The 18411-nt window shown below is 37.1% G+C and overlaps 1 protein-coding gene across 3 annotated transcripts in view; it reads right to left on the bottom strand.

Moving 5' to 3' along the window:
• TBC1D32 (TBC1 domain family member 32) overlaps window positions 1-18411 on the bottom strand; it is a 208130-nt gene that overhangs the window by 136938 nt on the left and 52781 nt on the right. For all 3 annotated transcript variants that reach the window (XM_055535047.1, XM_055535046.1, XM_055535044.1), the window contains exons 15-18: window positions 17377-17519; window positions 11177-11304; window positions 7027-7228; window positions 4049-4131 (exon numbers count right to left, since the gene is read on the bottom strand). In XM_055535047.1, coding sequence (XP_055391022.1) covers window positions 4049-4131; window positions 7027-7228; window positions 11177-11304; window positions 17377-17519 — 556 coding nt within the window. The remainder of the gene's footprint in view (window positions 1-4048; window positions 4132-7026; window positions 7229-11176; window positions 11305-17376; window positions 17520-18411) is intronic.

Raw genomic sequence — 18411 nt, 5'->3', positions numbered from 1 at the left:
GCACCTGCTACATGCCAGAGAAAGGCTAGTCTAGTTAACTGACCAAAATGGTTCTACACTCAAGTGTTACCAAACTACAAAGGAAAAATAATGCCCACACATACCAATGTTTCAAATAATACAAAAGATACTCAACTCCATGAGGTATTTTGATGACAAAATGAAAACAGTACCACTGTATCAAAAACCACTAAACCTTTGTTTCTAAGAGTAATATCAGATGTTGACGGAAACTCCTTTTCCTCTAGCATCAAGTTTACACGTGGAGCACATTCCCCAGTTTAATACTGCTTGCCGCTCTTCACCTAATCACTCTTGCCCTTGAAGAAGGGACTCAGGAGACTTGGAGGAGGACTAAGAATGCTAGGCTAGGTGATGCCTCTCCCCAAATCCAGCACTTCTTTGCAACCCAGGTACCTGTAGGAAGCACACAGTCTGCTCTGTTCTACTTCGCAGTTATGGTTGATCTTTGTAAGCTCTGCTTCTGAGGGTGAGGAAAGCCTGACAGTTGATTGGGACAGAAACGTTCAGTTCAGTTCAGTTCAGTCGCTCAGTCATGTCCGACTCTGTGACCCCATGGACTGCAGCACTCCAGGCCTCCCTGTCCATCACTAACTCCCGGAGTTTACTCAACCTCATGTCCATTGAGTCGGTGATGCCATCCAACTATCTCATCCTCCATCATCACCTTCTCCTCCCACCTTCAATATTTCCCAGCATCAGGGTCTTTTCCAATGAGTCCATTCTCCACATCAGGTGGCTAAAGTTTAAGAGTTTCAGCTTCAGCATCAGTCCTTCCGATGAATATTCAGGATTGATTTCCTTCAGGATTGGCTGGTTAGATCTCCTTGCAGTCCAAGGGACTCTCAGTCTTCTCCAACACCACATTTCAAAAGCACTGATTCTTTGGCGCTCAGCTTCCTTTATAGTCAAACCCTTATATCCATACATGACCACTGGAAAAACCACAGCTTTGACTAGATGGACCTTTGTTGGCAAAGTAATGTCTCTGCTTTTTAATATGCTGTCTAGGTTGGTCATGGCTCTTCTCCCATGGAGCAAGCGTCTTTTAATTTCATGGCTGCAGTCACTATCTGCAGTGATTTTGGAGCCCAAGAAAATAAAGTCTGTCACTGTTTCCATCGTTTCTCCATCTATATGTCATGAAGCGATAGGACTGGATACCATGATCTTCATTTTTTGAATGCTGAGTTTTAAGTCAGCTTTTTCACTCTCCTCTTTCACTTTCATCAAGAGGCTCTTCAGTTCCTCTTCACTTTCTGCCAAAGGGGTGGTGTCATCTGCATATCTGAGGGTATTGAGATTTCTCCCGGCAATCTTCATTCCAGCTTGTGATTCATCCAGCTTGGAAGTTCACATGATGTACTCTGCATAAGGTAAATAGCAGGGTGACAATATACAGCCTTGATGTACTCCTTTCCCAACTTGGAAACAATTTGTTGTTCCATGTCCTGTTCTAACTGTTGCTTCTTGACCTGCATACAGGTTTCTTAGGAGGCATGTAAGGTGGTCTAGTATTCCTACCTCTTGAAGAGGTTTTCAGTTTGCTGTGATCCACACAGTCAAAGTCTTTGGAGTAGTCAATAAAGCAGAAGTAGATGTTTTTTTGGAACTTTCTTGCTTTTTTTCAATGTTCCAACAGATGTTGACAATTTGATCTCTCCTTCCTCTGCCTTTTCTAAATCCAGCTTGAACACGTGGAAGTTCTCTGTTCATGTACTGTTGTAGCCAGGCTTGGAGAATTTTGAGCATTTGCTGTTGTGTGAGATGAGTGCAACTGTGCAGTATTTTGAACATTCTTTGGCATTGCCCATCTTTGGGATTGGAATGAAAACTGACCTTTTCCAGTCCTGTGGCCACTGCTGAGTTTTCCAAATTTGCTGGCATATTGAGTGTAGCACTTTCACAGCATCATCTTTTAGGATTTGAAATAGCTCATCTGGAATTCCATTACCTCCACTAGCTTTGTTTAGAGTGATGCTTCCTAAGACCCACTTGATTTCGCATTCCAGTATGTCTGGCTCTAGGTGAGTGATCATACCACTGTGGTTATCTGGGTCAGGAAGACCTTTTTTGTATAGTTCTTCTGTGTATTCTTGCCACCTTTTCTTAATATCTTCTGGTAAATGCATGGATTATGGTGGCTCAGACTGTAAAGAATCTGTTTGCCATGCAGGAGACCTGGTTTGTTCCCAGGATCAGGAAAATCCCCTGGAGTAAGGAATGGCTACCCACTCCAGCATCCTTGCCTGGAAAATTCCATGCACAGAGAAGCATGGTGGGCTACAGTCTATGGACCACAGAGAGTCAGACGTGACTGAGCAACTCACAACACTTTCATGCTCCCTTTTACTTACAGCCCACTGACCACACTGTGTCTTCCTCCAGAAATAATGTTCTACCCTTTCTAGACAATTAATATCCATGTATTCACTTTAACTTACTTTAATTATAACTTCTTCTGGAAAGATTTCCCCAAGTTAGCCTGTATGAACCCTCTATAATTTGTATCATAAATTTAGCATACTATATTGCCATATTGTATTTACTTATTTATATTTTATACTATATAATAAGTTCTCTAAGGTATGTAGACATCCACAGAACTTGGCAAAGCACTCAGTCCAATAAATACCTAAATACATGAATAGAAAATGAATGCATGAATGAAGACAATAAATCATAAATCAAAGAAAACAGACATAAAAATTACCTGAAAAATTAATTGCAGCGACATTTTTACTCACCCCTTCATGCAAAGAAAAAATAGTAGTTGATTTAAGTTTCACAACTATATAAAAAAAATTATAGCTGACATTTAGAAAATTAACTATTTGTTAAGCATTATACCATTAAAGCAATGAAAAAGATTTTGTTTGTTTGACTAGCTTTTTTTTAGTTAAACAATGCCTATCTAAAGACAAATTTTTTTTTTCAATTTCTCTAGACTACCACTTAAAACTCTAATTATCTTTTCAGATTATGCCAATACTCAATTAGAAAGAGACTCCATGAATATATGACCTTAATTTAAAAAAATATATATGTATATATAGTTCCCATTAATCTGACTCCACCCTATTGATAACTGTGGGAAAACATATGAAAACATCTAAATTAAAAAATTAGTATAGAGACTTCCCTGGTGGTCCAGTGGTTGAGAATCCGCCTGCCATTGCAAGGGTTCTATCCCTGCTCTGGCAAGATCCTACATGCAGCAGGGCAACTAAGGACGTGGGCCACAATTACTGAGCCCCTGTGCCCTAGAGCCAGTGTTCCTCAACAAGAGAAGTCACCAGAAAGGGAAGCCTATGCACTGCAACTAGAGAGCAGCTCCTGGTCACGGCAACCAGTCTTTGTGCACGGCAACAAAAACCCAGCACAGCCAAAAATAAACAAATCAAAATTTTAAAAAATTAGTATGCTAAGCTAAGTCGCTTCAGTCGTGTCACACTCTGTGTGACCCCATAGACGGCAGCCCACCAGGCTCCGCCGTCCCTGGGATTCTCCAGGCAAGAACACTGGAGTGGGTTGCCATTTCCTTCTCCAATGCATGAAAGTGAAAAGTGAAAGTGAAGTCACTCAGTTGTGTCCGACTCTTAGCGACCCCATAGACTGCAGCCTACCAGGCTCCTCTGTCCATAAATAATGATTTAAAGAATTCTCCAATACCAAAATCTAATTAAACGGTACTCCCACACATGTTGAAGTTATATTTTAAATGTAAACAGACTTTATTGGCCATTTGAAAAGTTCTACTGAATTTCCAATTTTAGTATTTGGTAATTTTCCAAGTTTTCTGAAAGTATTATGTCACATTTCCTAACTCCAAATGTAAATACAGGCTGAAATATAATAAATACTGCTATTGTTTTCCTCTTATAAAAAATACAAGTATATATGATCTCTAAAGTTTCCCCTAGATGAACTTTTCTTTCTTTTTTGCCACAGTATCTATACATTTCTCATTTTAAAACTATTTCAGCAAATGTGAAAAAAGAGATGAGCTTAAGTCAATCATACTTACATGTTCTGGGATTCCTGGCTAACCAAAGAAACAGAATCAGAACCCTCTACTGGAGTAGGAATTCTTTCTGATAGCAGACTTGTCTAAAATATAAGAAATATACATTTTTCTTACTTATAGCATTACTCATAAGCTGTCATGCTACATCTTTATATTTGACTCTTACTGTAATTAAAGATTAAATTACTTGCAAATTTTAAATTATGTGATTCTTAAATATCATGCAAAGTAATTCATAAATAAGGCACATAGATAATGTAGGGAGAAGATACTGATATATACATTTGAATATTGCTCCATTATGATCTTCAGTGTCCATACAAAAACCCAGCTATCTGTAAAAATTGCTCAGAAATAACTTCCAAAGAGTAAGTCTATATAGAGACAGTCTATTTTAAGTCCCTTTTACCTGAAGAAATGAAAGCAAGGCCAAGGCTAACAGAGTTTTACCAAGACAATGCACTGGTCATAGCAAACAATGCTTCCAACCACACAAGAGAGGACTCTACACATGAACATCCCCAGAGTCAATACCAAAATTAGACTGATTGAGTATATTCTTTGCAGCTGAAGATGGAAAAACTCTATACAGTCAGCAAAAACAAGACTGGGAGCTTATTGTGGCTTAGACCATGAACTCCTTATTGCCAAACCCAAACTTATGTTGAAGAAAGAAGGGAAAACCAGTAGACCATTCAGGTATGACCTAAATCAAATCCCTTATGATTATACAGTAGAATTGACTTAAGGGATTAGATCTGACAGACTGCCTGAAGAACTATGGAATAAGGTTCATTAACATTGTACAGGAGGCAGTGATCAAAACCATATCCAAGAAAAAGAAGTGCAAAAAAAAAGGCAAATGGTTGTCTGAGGAGGCCTTACAAACAGCTGAGAAAAGAAGAGGAGTGAAAGGCAAAGGATAAAAGGAAAGATTTATCCATCTGAATGCAGAGTTACAAAGAAGAGCAAGGAGAAATAAGAAAGCCTTCCCAAGTGGTCAACACAAAGAAATAGAGGGGAAAATAGAATGGGAAAGTCTAGAGATCTCTTCAAGAAAATTAGAGATACCAAGGGAACATTTCATGCAAAGATGGGCACAATAAAGGTCAGAAATGGTATGGACATGACAGAAGCAGAAGATATTAAGAGGTGGCAAGAATACACAGAAGAACTATACAAAAAAAGATCTTCATGACCCACATAACCACAATGGTGTGAGCACTCATCTACAGCCAGACATCCTGGTGTCCAAAGTCAAGTGGGCCTTAGGAAGCATCACTACAAACAAAGCTACTGGGGGTAATGGAATTTCAGCTGAGCTATTTCAAATCTTAAAAGATGATGCTGTGAAGTGTTGCACTCAATATGCCAGCAAATTTGGAAAACTCAGCAGTGCCCACAGGACTGGAAAAGGTCAGTTTTCATTTCAATCCCAAAGGCAATGCCAAAGAATGCTCAAACTACTACACAGTGCACTCATCTCAACTCTAGTAAGTAATGCTCAAAATTCTCCAAGCGAGGCTTCAACACTACATGAACCATGAACTTCCAGATGTTCAAGCTGGATTTAGAAAAGGCAGAGGACCAGAGATCAAACTGTCAATGTCTGTTGGATCAAAGAAAAAGCATGAGAGTTCCAGAATAACATCTACTTCTGCTTCATTGACTACACTAAAGCCTTTGACTGTGTGGATCAGGACAAACTGCGGAAAATTCTTCAAGAGATGGGAATACCCAACCACCTTATCTGCCTCCTGCGAAACCTGTATGCAGGTCAAGAAGCAACAGCTAGAACTGGACATAGAACAATGGACTGTTTCCAAATTTGGAAAGGTTAAGGCTGTATCCTGTCACCCTGCTTATTTACCTTATATGCAAAATACATCATGAGTAATGCTGGGCTGGATGAAGCACAAGCTGGAATCAAAATTGCTGGGAGAAATATCAATAACGTCAAATATGCAGATAACACCACTCTTATGGAAGAAAGTGAAGAGGAACTAAAAAGCCTCTTGATGAAAGTGAAAGAGGAGAGTGAAAACAGCTGGCTTAAAGCTCAACATTCAAAAAACGAAGATCAAGGCATCCGATCCCATCACTTCATAACAAATAGATGGGAAACAATGAAAACAGTGACAGACTTTTATTTTGGGGGGCTCCAAAATCAGATGTAGATGGTGACTGCAGCTATGAAATAAAAGACGCTTCTTCCTGGGAAGAAAAGCTACGACAAACCCAGACAGCATATTAAAAAGCAGAGACACTACTTTACCAACAAAGGTCCGTCTAGTCAAAGCTATGGTTTTTTCAGTAGGCAAGAATGGATGTGAGATTGGACCATAAAGAAAGTTGAGTGCCAAAGAATCGATGCTTTTGAGCTATGGTGTTGGAGAAGACTCTTGAAAGCCCTTTGGACAGCAAAGAGATCAAACCAGCCAATCTGAAAGGAAATCAATCCTGAATATTCATTGGAAGGACAGATGCTGAAGTTGAAGCTCCAATACTTTGGCCACTTGATACTTCTAATGAGAAGAGATGAATCATTAGAAAAGACACTGATGCTGGGAAAGATTGAAGGCGGGAGGAGAAGGCGATGACAGAGGATGAGATGGTTGGATGACATCACCAACTCAATGGACATGACTTGAACAAACTCCAGAGATGGTGAAGGACAGGGAAGCCTGGCATGCTAAAGTCTACGGGGTCTCAAAGAGTCGGACACAACTGAGCAACTGAACAACAACAACAATAACCAGAAAAAAGACTGCAGCACCCAGTTAAGTTGTAGAGCTCTATCCTACAGGGACAGGATGTACTGAAGTCATCTTTTGACAAGTTAGAAATCATTATGTGCTTTGGAGTACTGTGATGCTAAAGAAGTCCAGTAAAATATTTTAACTGTAGTATAATATTATAACACTAAACATATCTGAAATAAAGATTTTCAGGGAAGAAAAAAGATTGAAAATACTTACCTTCTTCCAAGCCTTTGCTATAGATTCATGCAAACTATAAGGAATTAACACCTGCAAGCCTTCACATGTACCATATATATGACGACACACAGAAGTAAAAGCTCCTTTAACCACAGGAAACATTTCTGATCCAGAAAAAATAGAAATATCTTCATCAAGAAGTTTTTTCGAAAACTGGGCAAGTAGATGAGCACCTGTAGGACTAAAAGATGATACCAAAACAATGTACTTCAAGTGACCTAATTTGATTGAATTGCTTTCTCTGCATAGGTATGTCACTAACTTGACTGTTTGGTAGTAAAGCTCACTTATTTCCATTTGTTTTACTTCTTTTTAAATTCTACTTTTTAACTTTAACATTTAGTATATAAAACATATTCATGATTCTAAAGTCAAATCTAGGTACAATCAAGGAATAATACCAGATATCTTTTATCTATGCCTCTTAACCCAAATATTTTTTTCCTTTCCTCTAAATTATTGCTTTTCTTTCCTTTAAAGCTATTACTATTCTTTTATCATTTCCTTTTGAAAATAAGGTGGGATGATTTGGGAGAATGGCACTGAAACATGTATAATATCATATATGAAACGAATTGCGAGTCCAAGTTCGATGCATGATACTGGATGCCTGGGGCTGGTGCACTGGGATGACCCAGAGGGATGGTACAGGGAGGGAGGAGGTAAGGGGGTTAGGGATGGGGAACACATGTACACCTGTGGCGGATTCATGCTGATGTATGGCAAAACTAATACAATATTGTAAAGTAATTAACCTCCAATTAAAATAAATGTATTTATATTAAAAAATAAAATAAATAAAAAATAAAACAAATATAATTTTATTTATTCATAGTCCCTTCTACTATACAAAGGGTAACATTCTATAAACTTTCTTCTGTTTTGTTTTTTCACTTTATATATCCTGATGACAACTCTATAGCCGTACATCAAAAAAATTTCTCATCCCCTTTTCACTACTGCTAAGCACTCCTTTGAATAAATATAATTCAATCTATTAGTCTCTTGTGATTGAACACCTGGGATGTTTCTAATCTTTCCCTAATAAAGTTAGAAACTCTAAACCACGGCACAATGAGGATTCAGAAGAAATTCTAACATTTTATGTCTTTTCTGTTTAACTTCAATGTGAGGGAGACACCTAAAAAAAGAAACCTAGAAATCATAATGATAATAATGGGAGAAAATTAACTACATACAATTAAATGATGTCTATATAAAAGAAAAAAAATAGGGAAGTGATGAACAATAAAAAGAACCTTAGAACTCATGGCAAAGAGTTAGTCTTCCTAATTTTAAAAGAATTATTATATATGGATAATGGATAAGAATATTTCCATATTATATATGGATAATTATTATATGTGGATATATGGATAAGAAAAAGGCTTATTATATATGGATATATGGATACGAAAAAGGCTTTCCAGATATATGGCTGGAAAAAGGCTTCCAGGTTAAATATGTCAGATTGAACACATTACATTCACATCTACTCCCTTCTGAAATATTAAAATGCAACAGTAAACAAAATTTTCAGAATGCTCTTGTAGCCATTAAGGACAAGGAGAAAAAAAAAAGGGTATGATAAGTAACAAGTTTAGGAATGTAGGAAAAAATGAGTAATTTAGGATCCAGAAAAATTGAATAATCAAAAATAAAACAATTAGAAACAAGAATTACACTTCTATTAATACTGAATCAAAGTTATAGAAATCCAAGCCTCACTGTTTTCATCTATATAACAGAGATAACCATAGAGGCCTCTTCCTTAGTCACTGTGAGGATTAAATGGTTACCACCCCCCACCAACCTCACCCAAAGACTTTGATCCTATGAGCAAGACAATATGTTCCCAGATGTAAACATATTAAAACACATGATGGAAAAAAATAACAGCAGATGGCAGGAAAAGTTTGGCACACACAAAAAAAGGAAGAACAAAGCCAAAATAGAAAACAGTAACAAATACGGTAAACATGAATCCAATCATATCATACTCTAAATGACAAGGATCAATTAAAAGAAAGACTATCAGAGTAGATAAAAAAACAAGATCCAGTTATGTGCTATCTATAGAAGCCTATTAAATATAATGATAAAGACAGATTAAAAGTAAACAGATAAAGACATCATGCTGATGATCAAGAGAAAGCTATACTAGCTATATTAATTTCAGACATCACAGCAAGGAAAATTACCCAAAAGGCATATTATGTAATAAAGGGGGTCAATTTTGCAAAGAGATGTAACAATCCTTAATGTGTCCCTGACAGTGTCAAAATGCATGAAGGAAAAATTTACAGAACTGCAAGGAGAAAAAGATGAATTCACTGATGCACCCTGAAATTTCAGCACTTCTCTGTCAGTAATTGACAGATCCAGCATGAGGACATAGCTGAACTGAACACCACAAACTACCAACAGCATATAATTGGTACCTACAGAATACTTCCAGTAGCAGAATATATACTTTTCTCAAGCTCATATAAAACATTCACTGAGTGATCACATTCTGGGCCATAAAACACATTTTAACAAATTAAAAATATCAATCATACAAAATATGCTCTCAGAACCATAAATAACTCATAGGTCAAAGAAGTCTCCAGAGGTCTAAAACTATCTTGAACTAATGAAAATGAAAACACAACTCATTTGTTGGATGCAACAAAAGCAGTGCTTAGAGGGGGAAGTTTACAGCACTAATCTAAAATTCAATAATCTAAACTTTCACCACAGAAAATGAAATTAAATCCAAAACAAAGCAGAAAATAAAAATTAGAACAGAAATCAATGAAATTAAAACAGGAAATGAGTGGGGGGTGAAAAGCTAGTCTTTTAAAAGATCAGTAAAAGTGAAAAGACTTAATGAGGTTAGAGAGGAAAAAAGACACAAATTAATAATATGAGAGGCTATCTCTACTAATTCCATTGATTTTAAACAGGTAATAAAGCAATACTGTAAAAAAATATATATATATCAATAAAAAGTCTATGCCCACACATTAGAAAACTTAGATAAGTGGACCAGTTCCTTGAAAGACACAACCTGCCAAAACACAAAACGATCTGAATAAACCTACCTATTAAAGAAATAGAATAAATAATAAACTTCCTAAATAGAAAACACTTTGCCCAAATAGGTACACTGGTGAACTCTAACAAACATTCAACAAATTATGCTAAATCTCTTTCAAAATCTAGAAGTAGACTATTTCCTAAATTATTAGACCAGTGTTACAGTAAGACCAGACAAGAATCACGAAAACCACAGACTGGTCTCTCTCATAAACACAGACAAAAATCCTTAAATATTAGTAAATCAAATCTAACAATGTATAAAAAGAAATATTCTAGGTATGCAAGGTGGTTCAATATTAAAAAAAATCAATTAATGTAATCTACCACAGCAATAGAATAAAAGGACACTCATTGTGGTGTTATTTGTGGAGGCAAAATCATAGACACAACCTAATATTCAATAATGTAGAGAAATCTGAATAAATTATAGTAAAGTCATACAAAAATGTATCATAGAGCTATTAAAAATGTTTCGTTCTATATTCACCTAGGAAGAGGTTATGGTTACACACAAAAAAACAAGTAATGTATATACCATTTTTGAAAAGAAATTATTCTATGACTATGAACATATATATTTGATGCATCATTACAGGTGCAGAGAAAGTCTACAAGCATAAACATAATGTTATCACTGGCTGACCCAGGTGATAGAACTGAATAAGGGTTAGAGGAGGAAGATGGGGAAGTAGTTAACTTTCCTTTGTACGGTTTAACTTAAAGTCAGTCATTTGTGGCTTTAAAAGTTCCAAGAGTACAGTCCAAGGGAGCAAAAAAGATCCTATGTAGAGTGAACCATTCTAGTTTTCTTTTGAAGTTACAGACATCAAGACCTACTCTGCCTGTAGAATTCATAATCCTGGTTATTCCTTCAAATTTCTGATGATCTAATATGTTAGTAGTTGATCAAGAAACCTAACTAGATAACTATCTAGAATAGTTATCCCAATTTTCATTAATATATGACAAGATTTTTGGAAACTTTAAATCAGATTTGAGAAAACACACTAAAAAATTCCACAAATTATTCAAAACAGAAACATACCTTTTTTCTTCAGAAGAGTTCATATTTTCTCCATAAAGTAGTAGAGTAAGTCCTTCTTCCACAGATGCAATTCTTGCCAAAATATGAGCTATATGAATTAAAGCTGTTTCAGAGCAATGTGGAGCAGCCTGTATGTTAAAGATATCATATAATTTTATGACATGCTAACATATCACAGACTAACATTCAAGGATGGTACTGTAATCTAATAAAGCTATATTATCACAACAAAAAAAGAAAGTTAATGATTGTTAGGTTGTGAAATACGTCTGAATTAAATGCATCATTAGATTATATTCTCGTACTAGCACAGTTGATAAGGCAAAAACATACATACTTTTTACCCAAAGCTATTACTGTTTATTAAGACAGCTGAAACAATTGCTGCTATTATAATTTTATATGCATATAATTCTAGATGACAAATGCAGTAGCTCTTCTGCTTTGCCCTTTACTTTTCACTCACTGGGCTATATATATCTGATCTAATTTCATTGTACATGCTATCTAACATACTTTCTAAGGGACATCATCTTTTCCCATAACTGATTGGGTCATGAGTTATAGGTGTGACTGCTGCTGCTGCTGCTGCTAAGTCGCTTCAGTCGTGTCCGACTCTGTGTGACCCCACAGACGGCAGCCCACCAGGCTCCCCCGTCCCTGGGATTCTCCAGGCAAGAACACTGGAGTGGGTTGCCATTTCCTTCCCCAATGCATGAAAGTGAAAAGTGAAAGTGAAGTCGCTCAGTTGTGCCCAACTCTTAGCGACCCCATGGACTGCAGCCTACCAGGCTCCTCCGTCCATGGGATTCTCCAGGCAAGAGTACTGGAGTGGGGTGCCATTGTCTTCTCCATAGGTGTGACTAAGGACTATCAATTCATGAGTTGGCCAATAGCTAATGATGTCAACTAATGAGAAAACCTAAGTGGAACTGATCATATTTCCCCAGTTTTTATTGTTAAAAGTAGTAAAACTAGTTTTATCAGTATATAGAAAATTAGTACATAGGAAATACTAAAAACTAGAGAGTTGTGTCAATGCTAGAGACTATCTAGAAGTCTCAGTCTACTAAAGTTTCCATTCTTTCTGGGACCTACTTATGCACCTGTACCTACATGGATGCAATGCACTTATTCTCCTCGATAATTTTGAATATATCTATACAGTGAGAGTTGAACTGTGAAGAAGGCTGAGCGCCAAAGAATTGATGCTTTTGAACTGTGGTGTTGGAGAAGACTCTTGAGAGTCCCTTGGACTGCAAGGAGATCCAACCAGTCCATTCTGAAGGAGATCAGCCCTGGGATTTCTTTGGAAGGAATGATGCTAAAGCTGAAACTCCAGTACTTTGGCCACCTCATGCGAAGAGTTGACTCATTGGAAAAGACTCTGATGCTGGGAGGGATTGGGGGCAGGAGGAGAAGGGGATGACAGAGGATGAGATGGCTGGATGGCATCACTGACTCGATGGATGTGAGTCTCAGTGAACTCTGGGAATTGGTGATGTACAGGGAGGCCTGGCGTGCTGCGATTAATGGGGTCGCAAAGAGTCAGACATGACTGAGCGACTGATCTGATCTCATCTGATACAGTGACTGCAGCCATGAAATTAAAAGACACTTGCTCCTTCAAAGGAAAGCTATGACAAACCTAGACAGTGTATTAATAAGCAGAGACATCACTTTGCCAACAAAGGTCCATATAGTCAAAGCTATGATTTTCCAGTAGTCGTGTACAGATGAGAGAGTTGGATCACAGGCTGAGTGCCACAGAATTGATGCTTTTGAACTGTAGTCCCAGAGAAGACTCTTGAGAGTCCCTTGGACAGCAAAGGAGATCAAACCAGTCAATCCTAAAGGAAATCAACCCTGAATATTCATTTGAAGGACTGATCTGAAGCTGAAGCTCCAATACTTTGGCCACCTGATTGTGAAGAGCCTACTCACTGAAAAAGACACTGATGCTGGGAAAAAACTGAAGGCAAAAGGAGAAAGGGGTGACAGAGGATGAGATGGTTGGATGGCATCATTGACTCAGTGGACATGAATTTGAGCAAACTCTGGGACAGAGTAGAGGACAGAGGAGCCTGGCATGCTGTAGCCATGGGGTTGCAAAGAGTCGGACACGACTTAGTGACTGAACAAAAAACACATTGCAACCAATACATTCTAATAAATTCAGTGGGTTAGTTTAACTAATGAGGGGTCAGGTACATTCACCTGAAGAATTCTTAACTAGATGATCTAATGTTTAATTTGTTACTTTCACACTAAATATCTTTCTTAAAAGAAATTCTCTACTTTCCTTCATTCATACACACATTTTTTAAACTTTCTTTTTCCTCATTTTAAATAGTTTATTTGTTTGATATTCTGTCTTTCCTATTAGAGTGGGTTCCTTAAAAAACAATGACCACGTCTTAGTCACTTCTATATTTCAACTACCCAGCACAGAGCCAATGATGCCGCAGTGACTCAGTGGGTAGTGTTCAATGCCTTAAGTGAAATAATGAATGTCTATTATGTGCCAGACAGTTTTTTTTTTTTAATTCTCAAGAATCATTGCAACTTAGGTACAACTACAGAAGTACATAATGTGAGAATATAGACAAACACCGAAATCTGTCAGGGAGAACTGAGAGAAAATTTCAAGATACAATAAATTATGGTCTGAAGAACAAACAGACCAAGTTAGAGACTTTCCAGGGCAAGGAATAAATGTTTGAACATAGGGAAATACTATAACCTGACTTAAAAAATGCAAATGATCTCTTATAACTGGAATATACAGGAAAGAAACAGGTACAATATAAGAAAACAGAAAACTCGATATAAACGTCTAGTTGAAAAGTCTGAAGTTTATCCAGCAAGCAGCAAGTAGCCTTAGTGGCAAAATAGGAATAGGCTGGAAAAAGGAAAACCTGAACAAGGAAAAATGTTTATATTCCAAGCAAGAAATTATCGGGGCTTAAACCAAAGTAACACCTACACTTGTGGCTGAGCAGTGAAGCATCCGCCTGCATACAGGAGACTCTGGAGCACACTTGATCCTGGACTGGGAAAGTCCCACGGAGGAGGAAATGGCAACCCACTCCTGTAACCTCGCTGGGAAAATCCTATGGACAGAGGAGCCTAACCAGTGGGCAACAGTCCCTGGGGTCACAAAAGAGTCAGAATTGACTGAGCATGCATGAGCATACACAAACAAAAGCAAAAACAGTGGGGATTGAGAGAAATACCTGGATTTTAGACATATGCAGGGGGGGAAAAATCTATAGGTCTTAAATATAAATTGAATGTAGAGAATGAAGGAGTTCCCATTTACAGAACAGAAAAGGGCAGAAAAAAAAAATACTGTTTTGCATACACACAGAGGAAACCAGAAGGGAAAGAGACACGTGTACCCCAATGTTCATCGCAGCACTGTTTATAATAGCCAGGACATGGAAGCAACCTAGATGTCCATCAGCAGATGAATGGATAAGAAAGCAGTGGTACATATACACAATGGAGTATTACTCAGCCATTAAAAAGAATACATTTGAATCAGTTCTAATGAGGTGGATGAAACTGGAGCCTATTATACAGAGTGAAGTAAGCCAGAAAGAAAAACACCAATACAGTACACTAACACATACATATGGAATTTAAAAGATGGTAACAATAACCCTGTATGCGAGACAGCAAAAGAGACACAGATGTATAGAACAATCTTTTGGACTCTGTGGGAGAGGGAGAGGGTGGGTTGATTTGGGAGAATGGCATTGAAACATGTATAATATCATATAAGAAATGAATCACCAGCCCAGGTTCGATGCATGATACAGGATGCTTGGGGCTGGTGCACTGGGATGACACAGAGGGATGGTATGGGGAGGGAGGTGGGAGAGGGGTTCAGGATGGGGAATATGTGTATACCTTTGGTGGATTCATGTTGATGTATGGCAAAACCAATAGAATACTGTAAAGTAATTAACCTCCAATTAAAATAAATAAATTAAATAAATTTTAAAAAAAGAAAAAGCTGAGTTTGGCTCATGGAATAAATAACAAAAAAAGGTGTTCAGTAGGCACCTAAAGTTAGGAGGCAGCTAAAGAAGTCTGGAGCTGAAGTGATCTCATCATCCAGGAAAAGCATACTAAGAGAAAGAAAAGTGAACCAGGTCCTGAATCACTGAAGACAGCAGGGACTTGGAAGGGAAACCACCGAGGTAACAAAGAATATTTAGAAAGGGACAGAAAAAAACAGAAAGATTGTAGGAAAGCTAAGGAATAATTTCAGAAGTGGTCTACTGTGTTAACGATCAAATCTGAAAAGTTACGTTTTAAAATTACAGGCAACTGCAATCAAAGCTCCATCAGTGACATGATGAAGGCAAGATTATAATACAATGAGGTGAGAAACAATGGGAAGAGAAGGAGCCAAGACAAGAATGGTAAGGTGCCATAATTAAAAGCTTATTGTTAAAAAGATCAGATATAAGGTGGTAGTTAAAATTGTGCACTGGGTAATCAAGAGTTTCCCCCATCCCAACACATTTACAGCTAAAAGAAAGATGCCAAAATAAAACAGAAAGTTAAAGATAGATAGATGAAAGTTAAGAAGCAATACGGGAAATAGATGGGGAAACAGTGTCAGACTTTATTTTTCTGGGCTCCAAAATCACTGCAGATGGTGATTGAAGCCATGAAATTAAAAGACGCTTACTCCTTGGAAGGAAAGTTATGACCAACCTAGATAGCATATTGAAAAGCAAGGTCTGTCGAGTCAAGGCTATGGTTTTTCCAGTAGTCATGTATGGATGTGAAAGTTGGACTGTGAAGAAAGCTGAGCGCCAAAGAATTGATGCTTTTGAACTGTGGTGTTGGAGACTTTTGATAGTCCCTTGGACTGCAAGGAGGTCCAACCAGTCAATTCTAAAGGAGATCAAGTCCTGGGTGTTCATTGGAAGGACTGATGCTAAAGCTGAAACTCCAATACTTTGGCCACCTCATGCGAAGATCTGACTCACTGGAAAAGACCCTGATGCCAGGAGGGATTGGGGGCAGGAGGAGAAGGAGACGACAGAGGATGAGATGGCTGGATGGCATCACCGACTCCATGCACGTGAGTTTGAGTAAACTCTGGGAGTTGGTGATGGACAGAGAGGCCTGGCATGCCGCGATTCATGGGGTCGCAAAGATTCGGACATGACTGAGCGACTGAACTGAACTGAACTGAAGAAGCAATAGCTATGGTTCAAAATCCAGCAGTACATTTCTTAGCTCTGGTATGTGGTTTACATTTTGAAATTTATGTTATGGTTATGTTTAGATTTCAAAATTTATGTTATGGCATTCTATAATATTAAATTGTATATTATGATCTATTTATTTCTTCTCTGGTCATCCTGTTTTCCTGAGGCTGACTAAGATCAAAATATTTTCATTATGACCACTTACTTTCCCAGAATTCCACACTGTGTACCACAGTCACATAAATGTTTAATGCTTTCTGAATGAGCAATAAATGATGAATATGTGAGTGGGTGAACAGCTGCCCATCCCACTGAGAGGTGGGCAAAGGGAGAAGACATCAATGAAAACACTACAAAACACAGACACGGAAAATCAAAAACCTTTAGTCTATTGCTAAGGCTTTTAGTCATTTCCCAGAAATTTAGTCACAGGAGTGGAGAGATACATTACACAGACCGCACTAGTGGTGATGCTACCAACTCTTCCACCTACTAAATGTCTGACATTAAGTCTCTTTCAGCCTCGGCTGTGATGGATACAGTATATAATGTAAGGTAATATACTGCACAAACCGCAGAGACACACATAGGCTCAGAACTGGGATGCTTATAAGTTTATCTAAAACAATACTTGTTCTTCATATGTAAAAAAAGCTGACTCCAGGAAAATATTTCCAAGGGCTCTACAGTTGTCATTAAAACAAACAACAAAGTATTCATAAGACTTAAAAGATTTATAAAACAAATATCTTAATAGATAACTTCAGTTCTTGCCTGACCAGAAAAAAAGATTAAGATGTTATATGGCCTTTTCCCTGACACTGTCATAACTAAAATCAACTAACTGTATGAAGTAAAATTTAAAATACATTTATATGGAAAATGGTATAATACTTCAAATGATCAAATTTAGAAGTCCCACTGAATATTCACTAATACCCAAGTAAGAGACTCTTTATTACCAACCTTAGTTCCTTTCATTAAGTTATGAATAGGCTGAAGAAGAGCCTCAATCACAGTGTTGTTATATAAGCATTCAATTGCACATTCTTTCTGATCACAGAGTATACACAGAACTTCAGTTGCCATACTTGCAGGAGAATAATCCTCTGATAAAGAAGAAGTATTTTTTGAAAATGTAATAAGACATTACTTACATCTTTTGTTTCTGTGTTAGCTATTGCTGTTTCAAAAAGCTCATTAAGGTTAATTAAAGAGTTTAAAAATCATACAATTCAATGCTCAAAGGATGATTTATTACCAAATTATGACCTGAAACTTGAGAATATTTGCATAATGTATCTTCAAGTTAATGAAAGCAAATGGCATTATAAACACCAAAAGACATCATTAGATCATTTGCTGTTTGACATAAAAGCTCTGCTTGATAGTGAGGATGTGGTTTGAAGCAAATTCACAACTTCTCCCCTCCTGGCAAACACCTTTCTGATTGCATTCACTTTTCTTCTTTTTCTTAAAAAAAGAAGAAAGTATATTCAGGTGTCAAGCCTGGGAGTAAACTAGAATCATTAAAAAGTATAAAACACAGCCAAAAAGAAAGCAGAGGAGAAACTGTAATGGAAACTAGCATATTTCTTGTGTTAGCATAAAACCAATGAAATAAACGAACATTTTTAAGACTTTTAAAAATATACATATTCAGCAAGACACAGATATAAATAAATATAATATAGAGAACAGAGTACCAAAATTAATGTGGTATTTTTAGTTTCATAAATTAACACTTGCAGATATTTGCCTCCTAATATACTAAACAAAACAGTGTTTTACATGAAGAAATTAGGGAACCAAAAGTTAGTAATGTAAGGTTTTCCTGGTAATATACAACATAAACACACTAAAGTTCTTAATTTATACTCTAATATTCCATACTCCATAAATTCACTAAGCAAATACTTGACAGGACCAATGTAATTTATTATGAATAATGCTTTCTTAATGAAATCTCTTTACCAAATGAGGTCTGTGAAAACATCCAGA

The sequence above is a fragment of the Bubalus kerabau genome, chromosome 9 (genome assembly GCF_029407905.1).
Source record: "Bubalus kerabau isolate K-KA32 ecotype Philippines breed swamp buffalo chromosome 9, PCC_UOA_SB_1v2, whole genome shotgun sequence".
Classification (NCBI taxonomy): domain Eukaryota; kingdom Metazoa; phylum Chordata; class Mammalia; order Artiodactyla; family Bovidae; genus Bubalus; species Bubalus kerabau.
The sequence above is the reverse complement of the archived record's forward strand: the minus strand, read 5'-3'. Positions and strand labels throughout refer to the sequence as shown.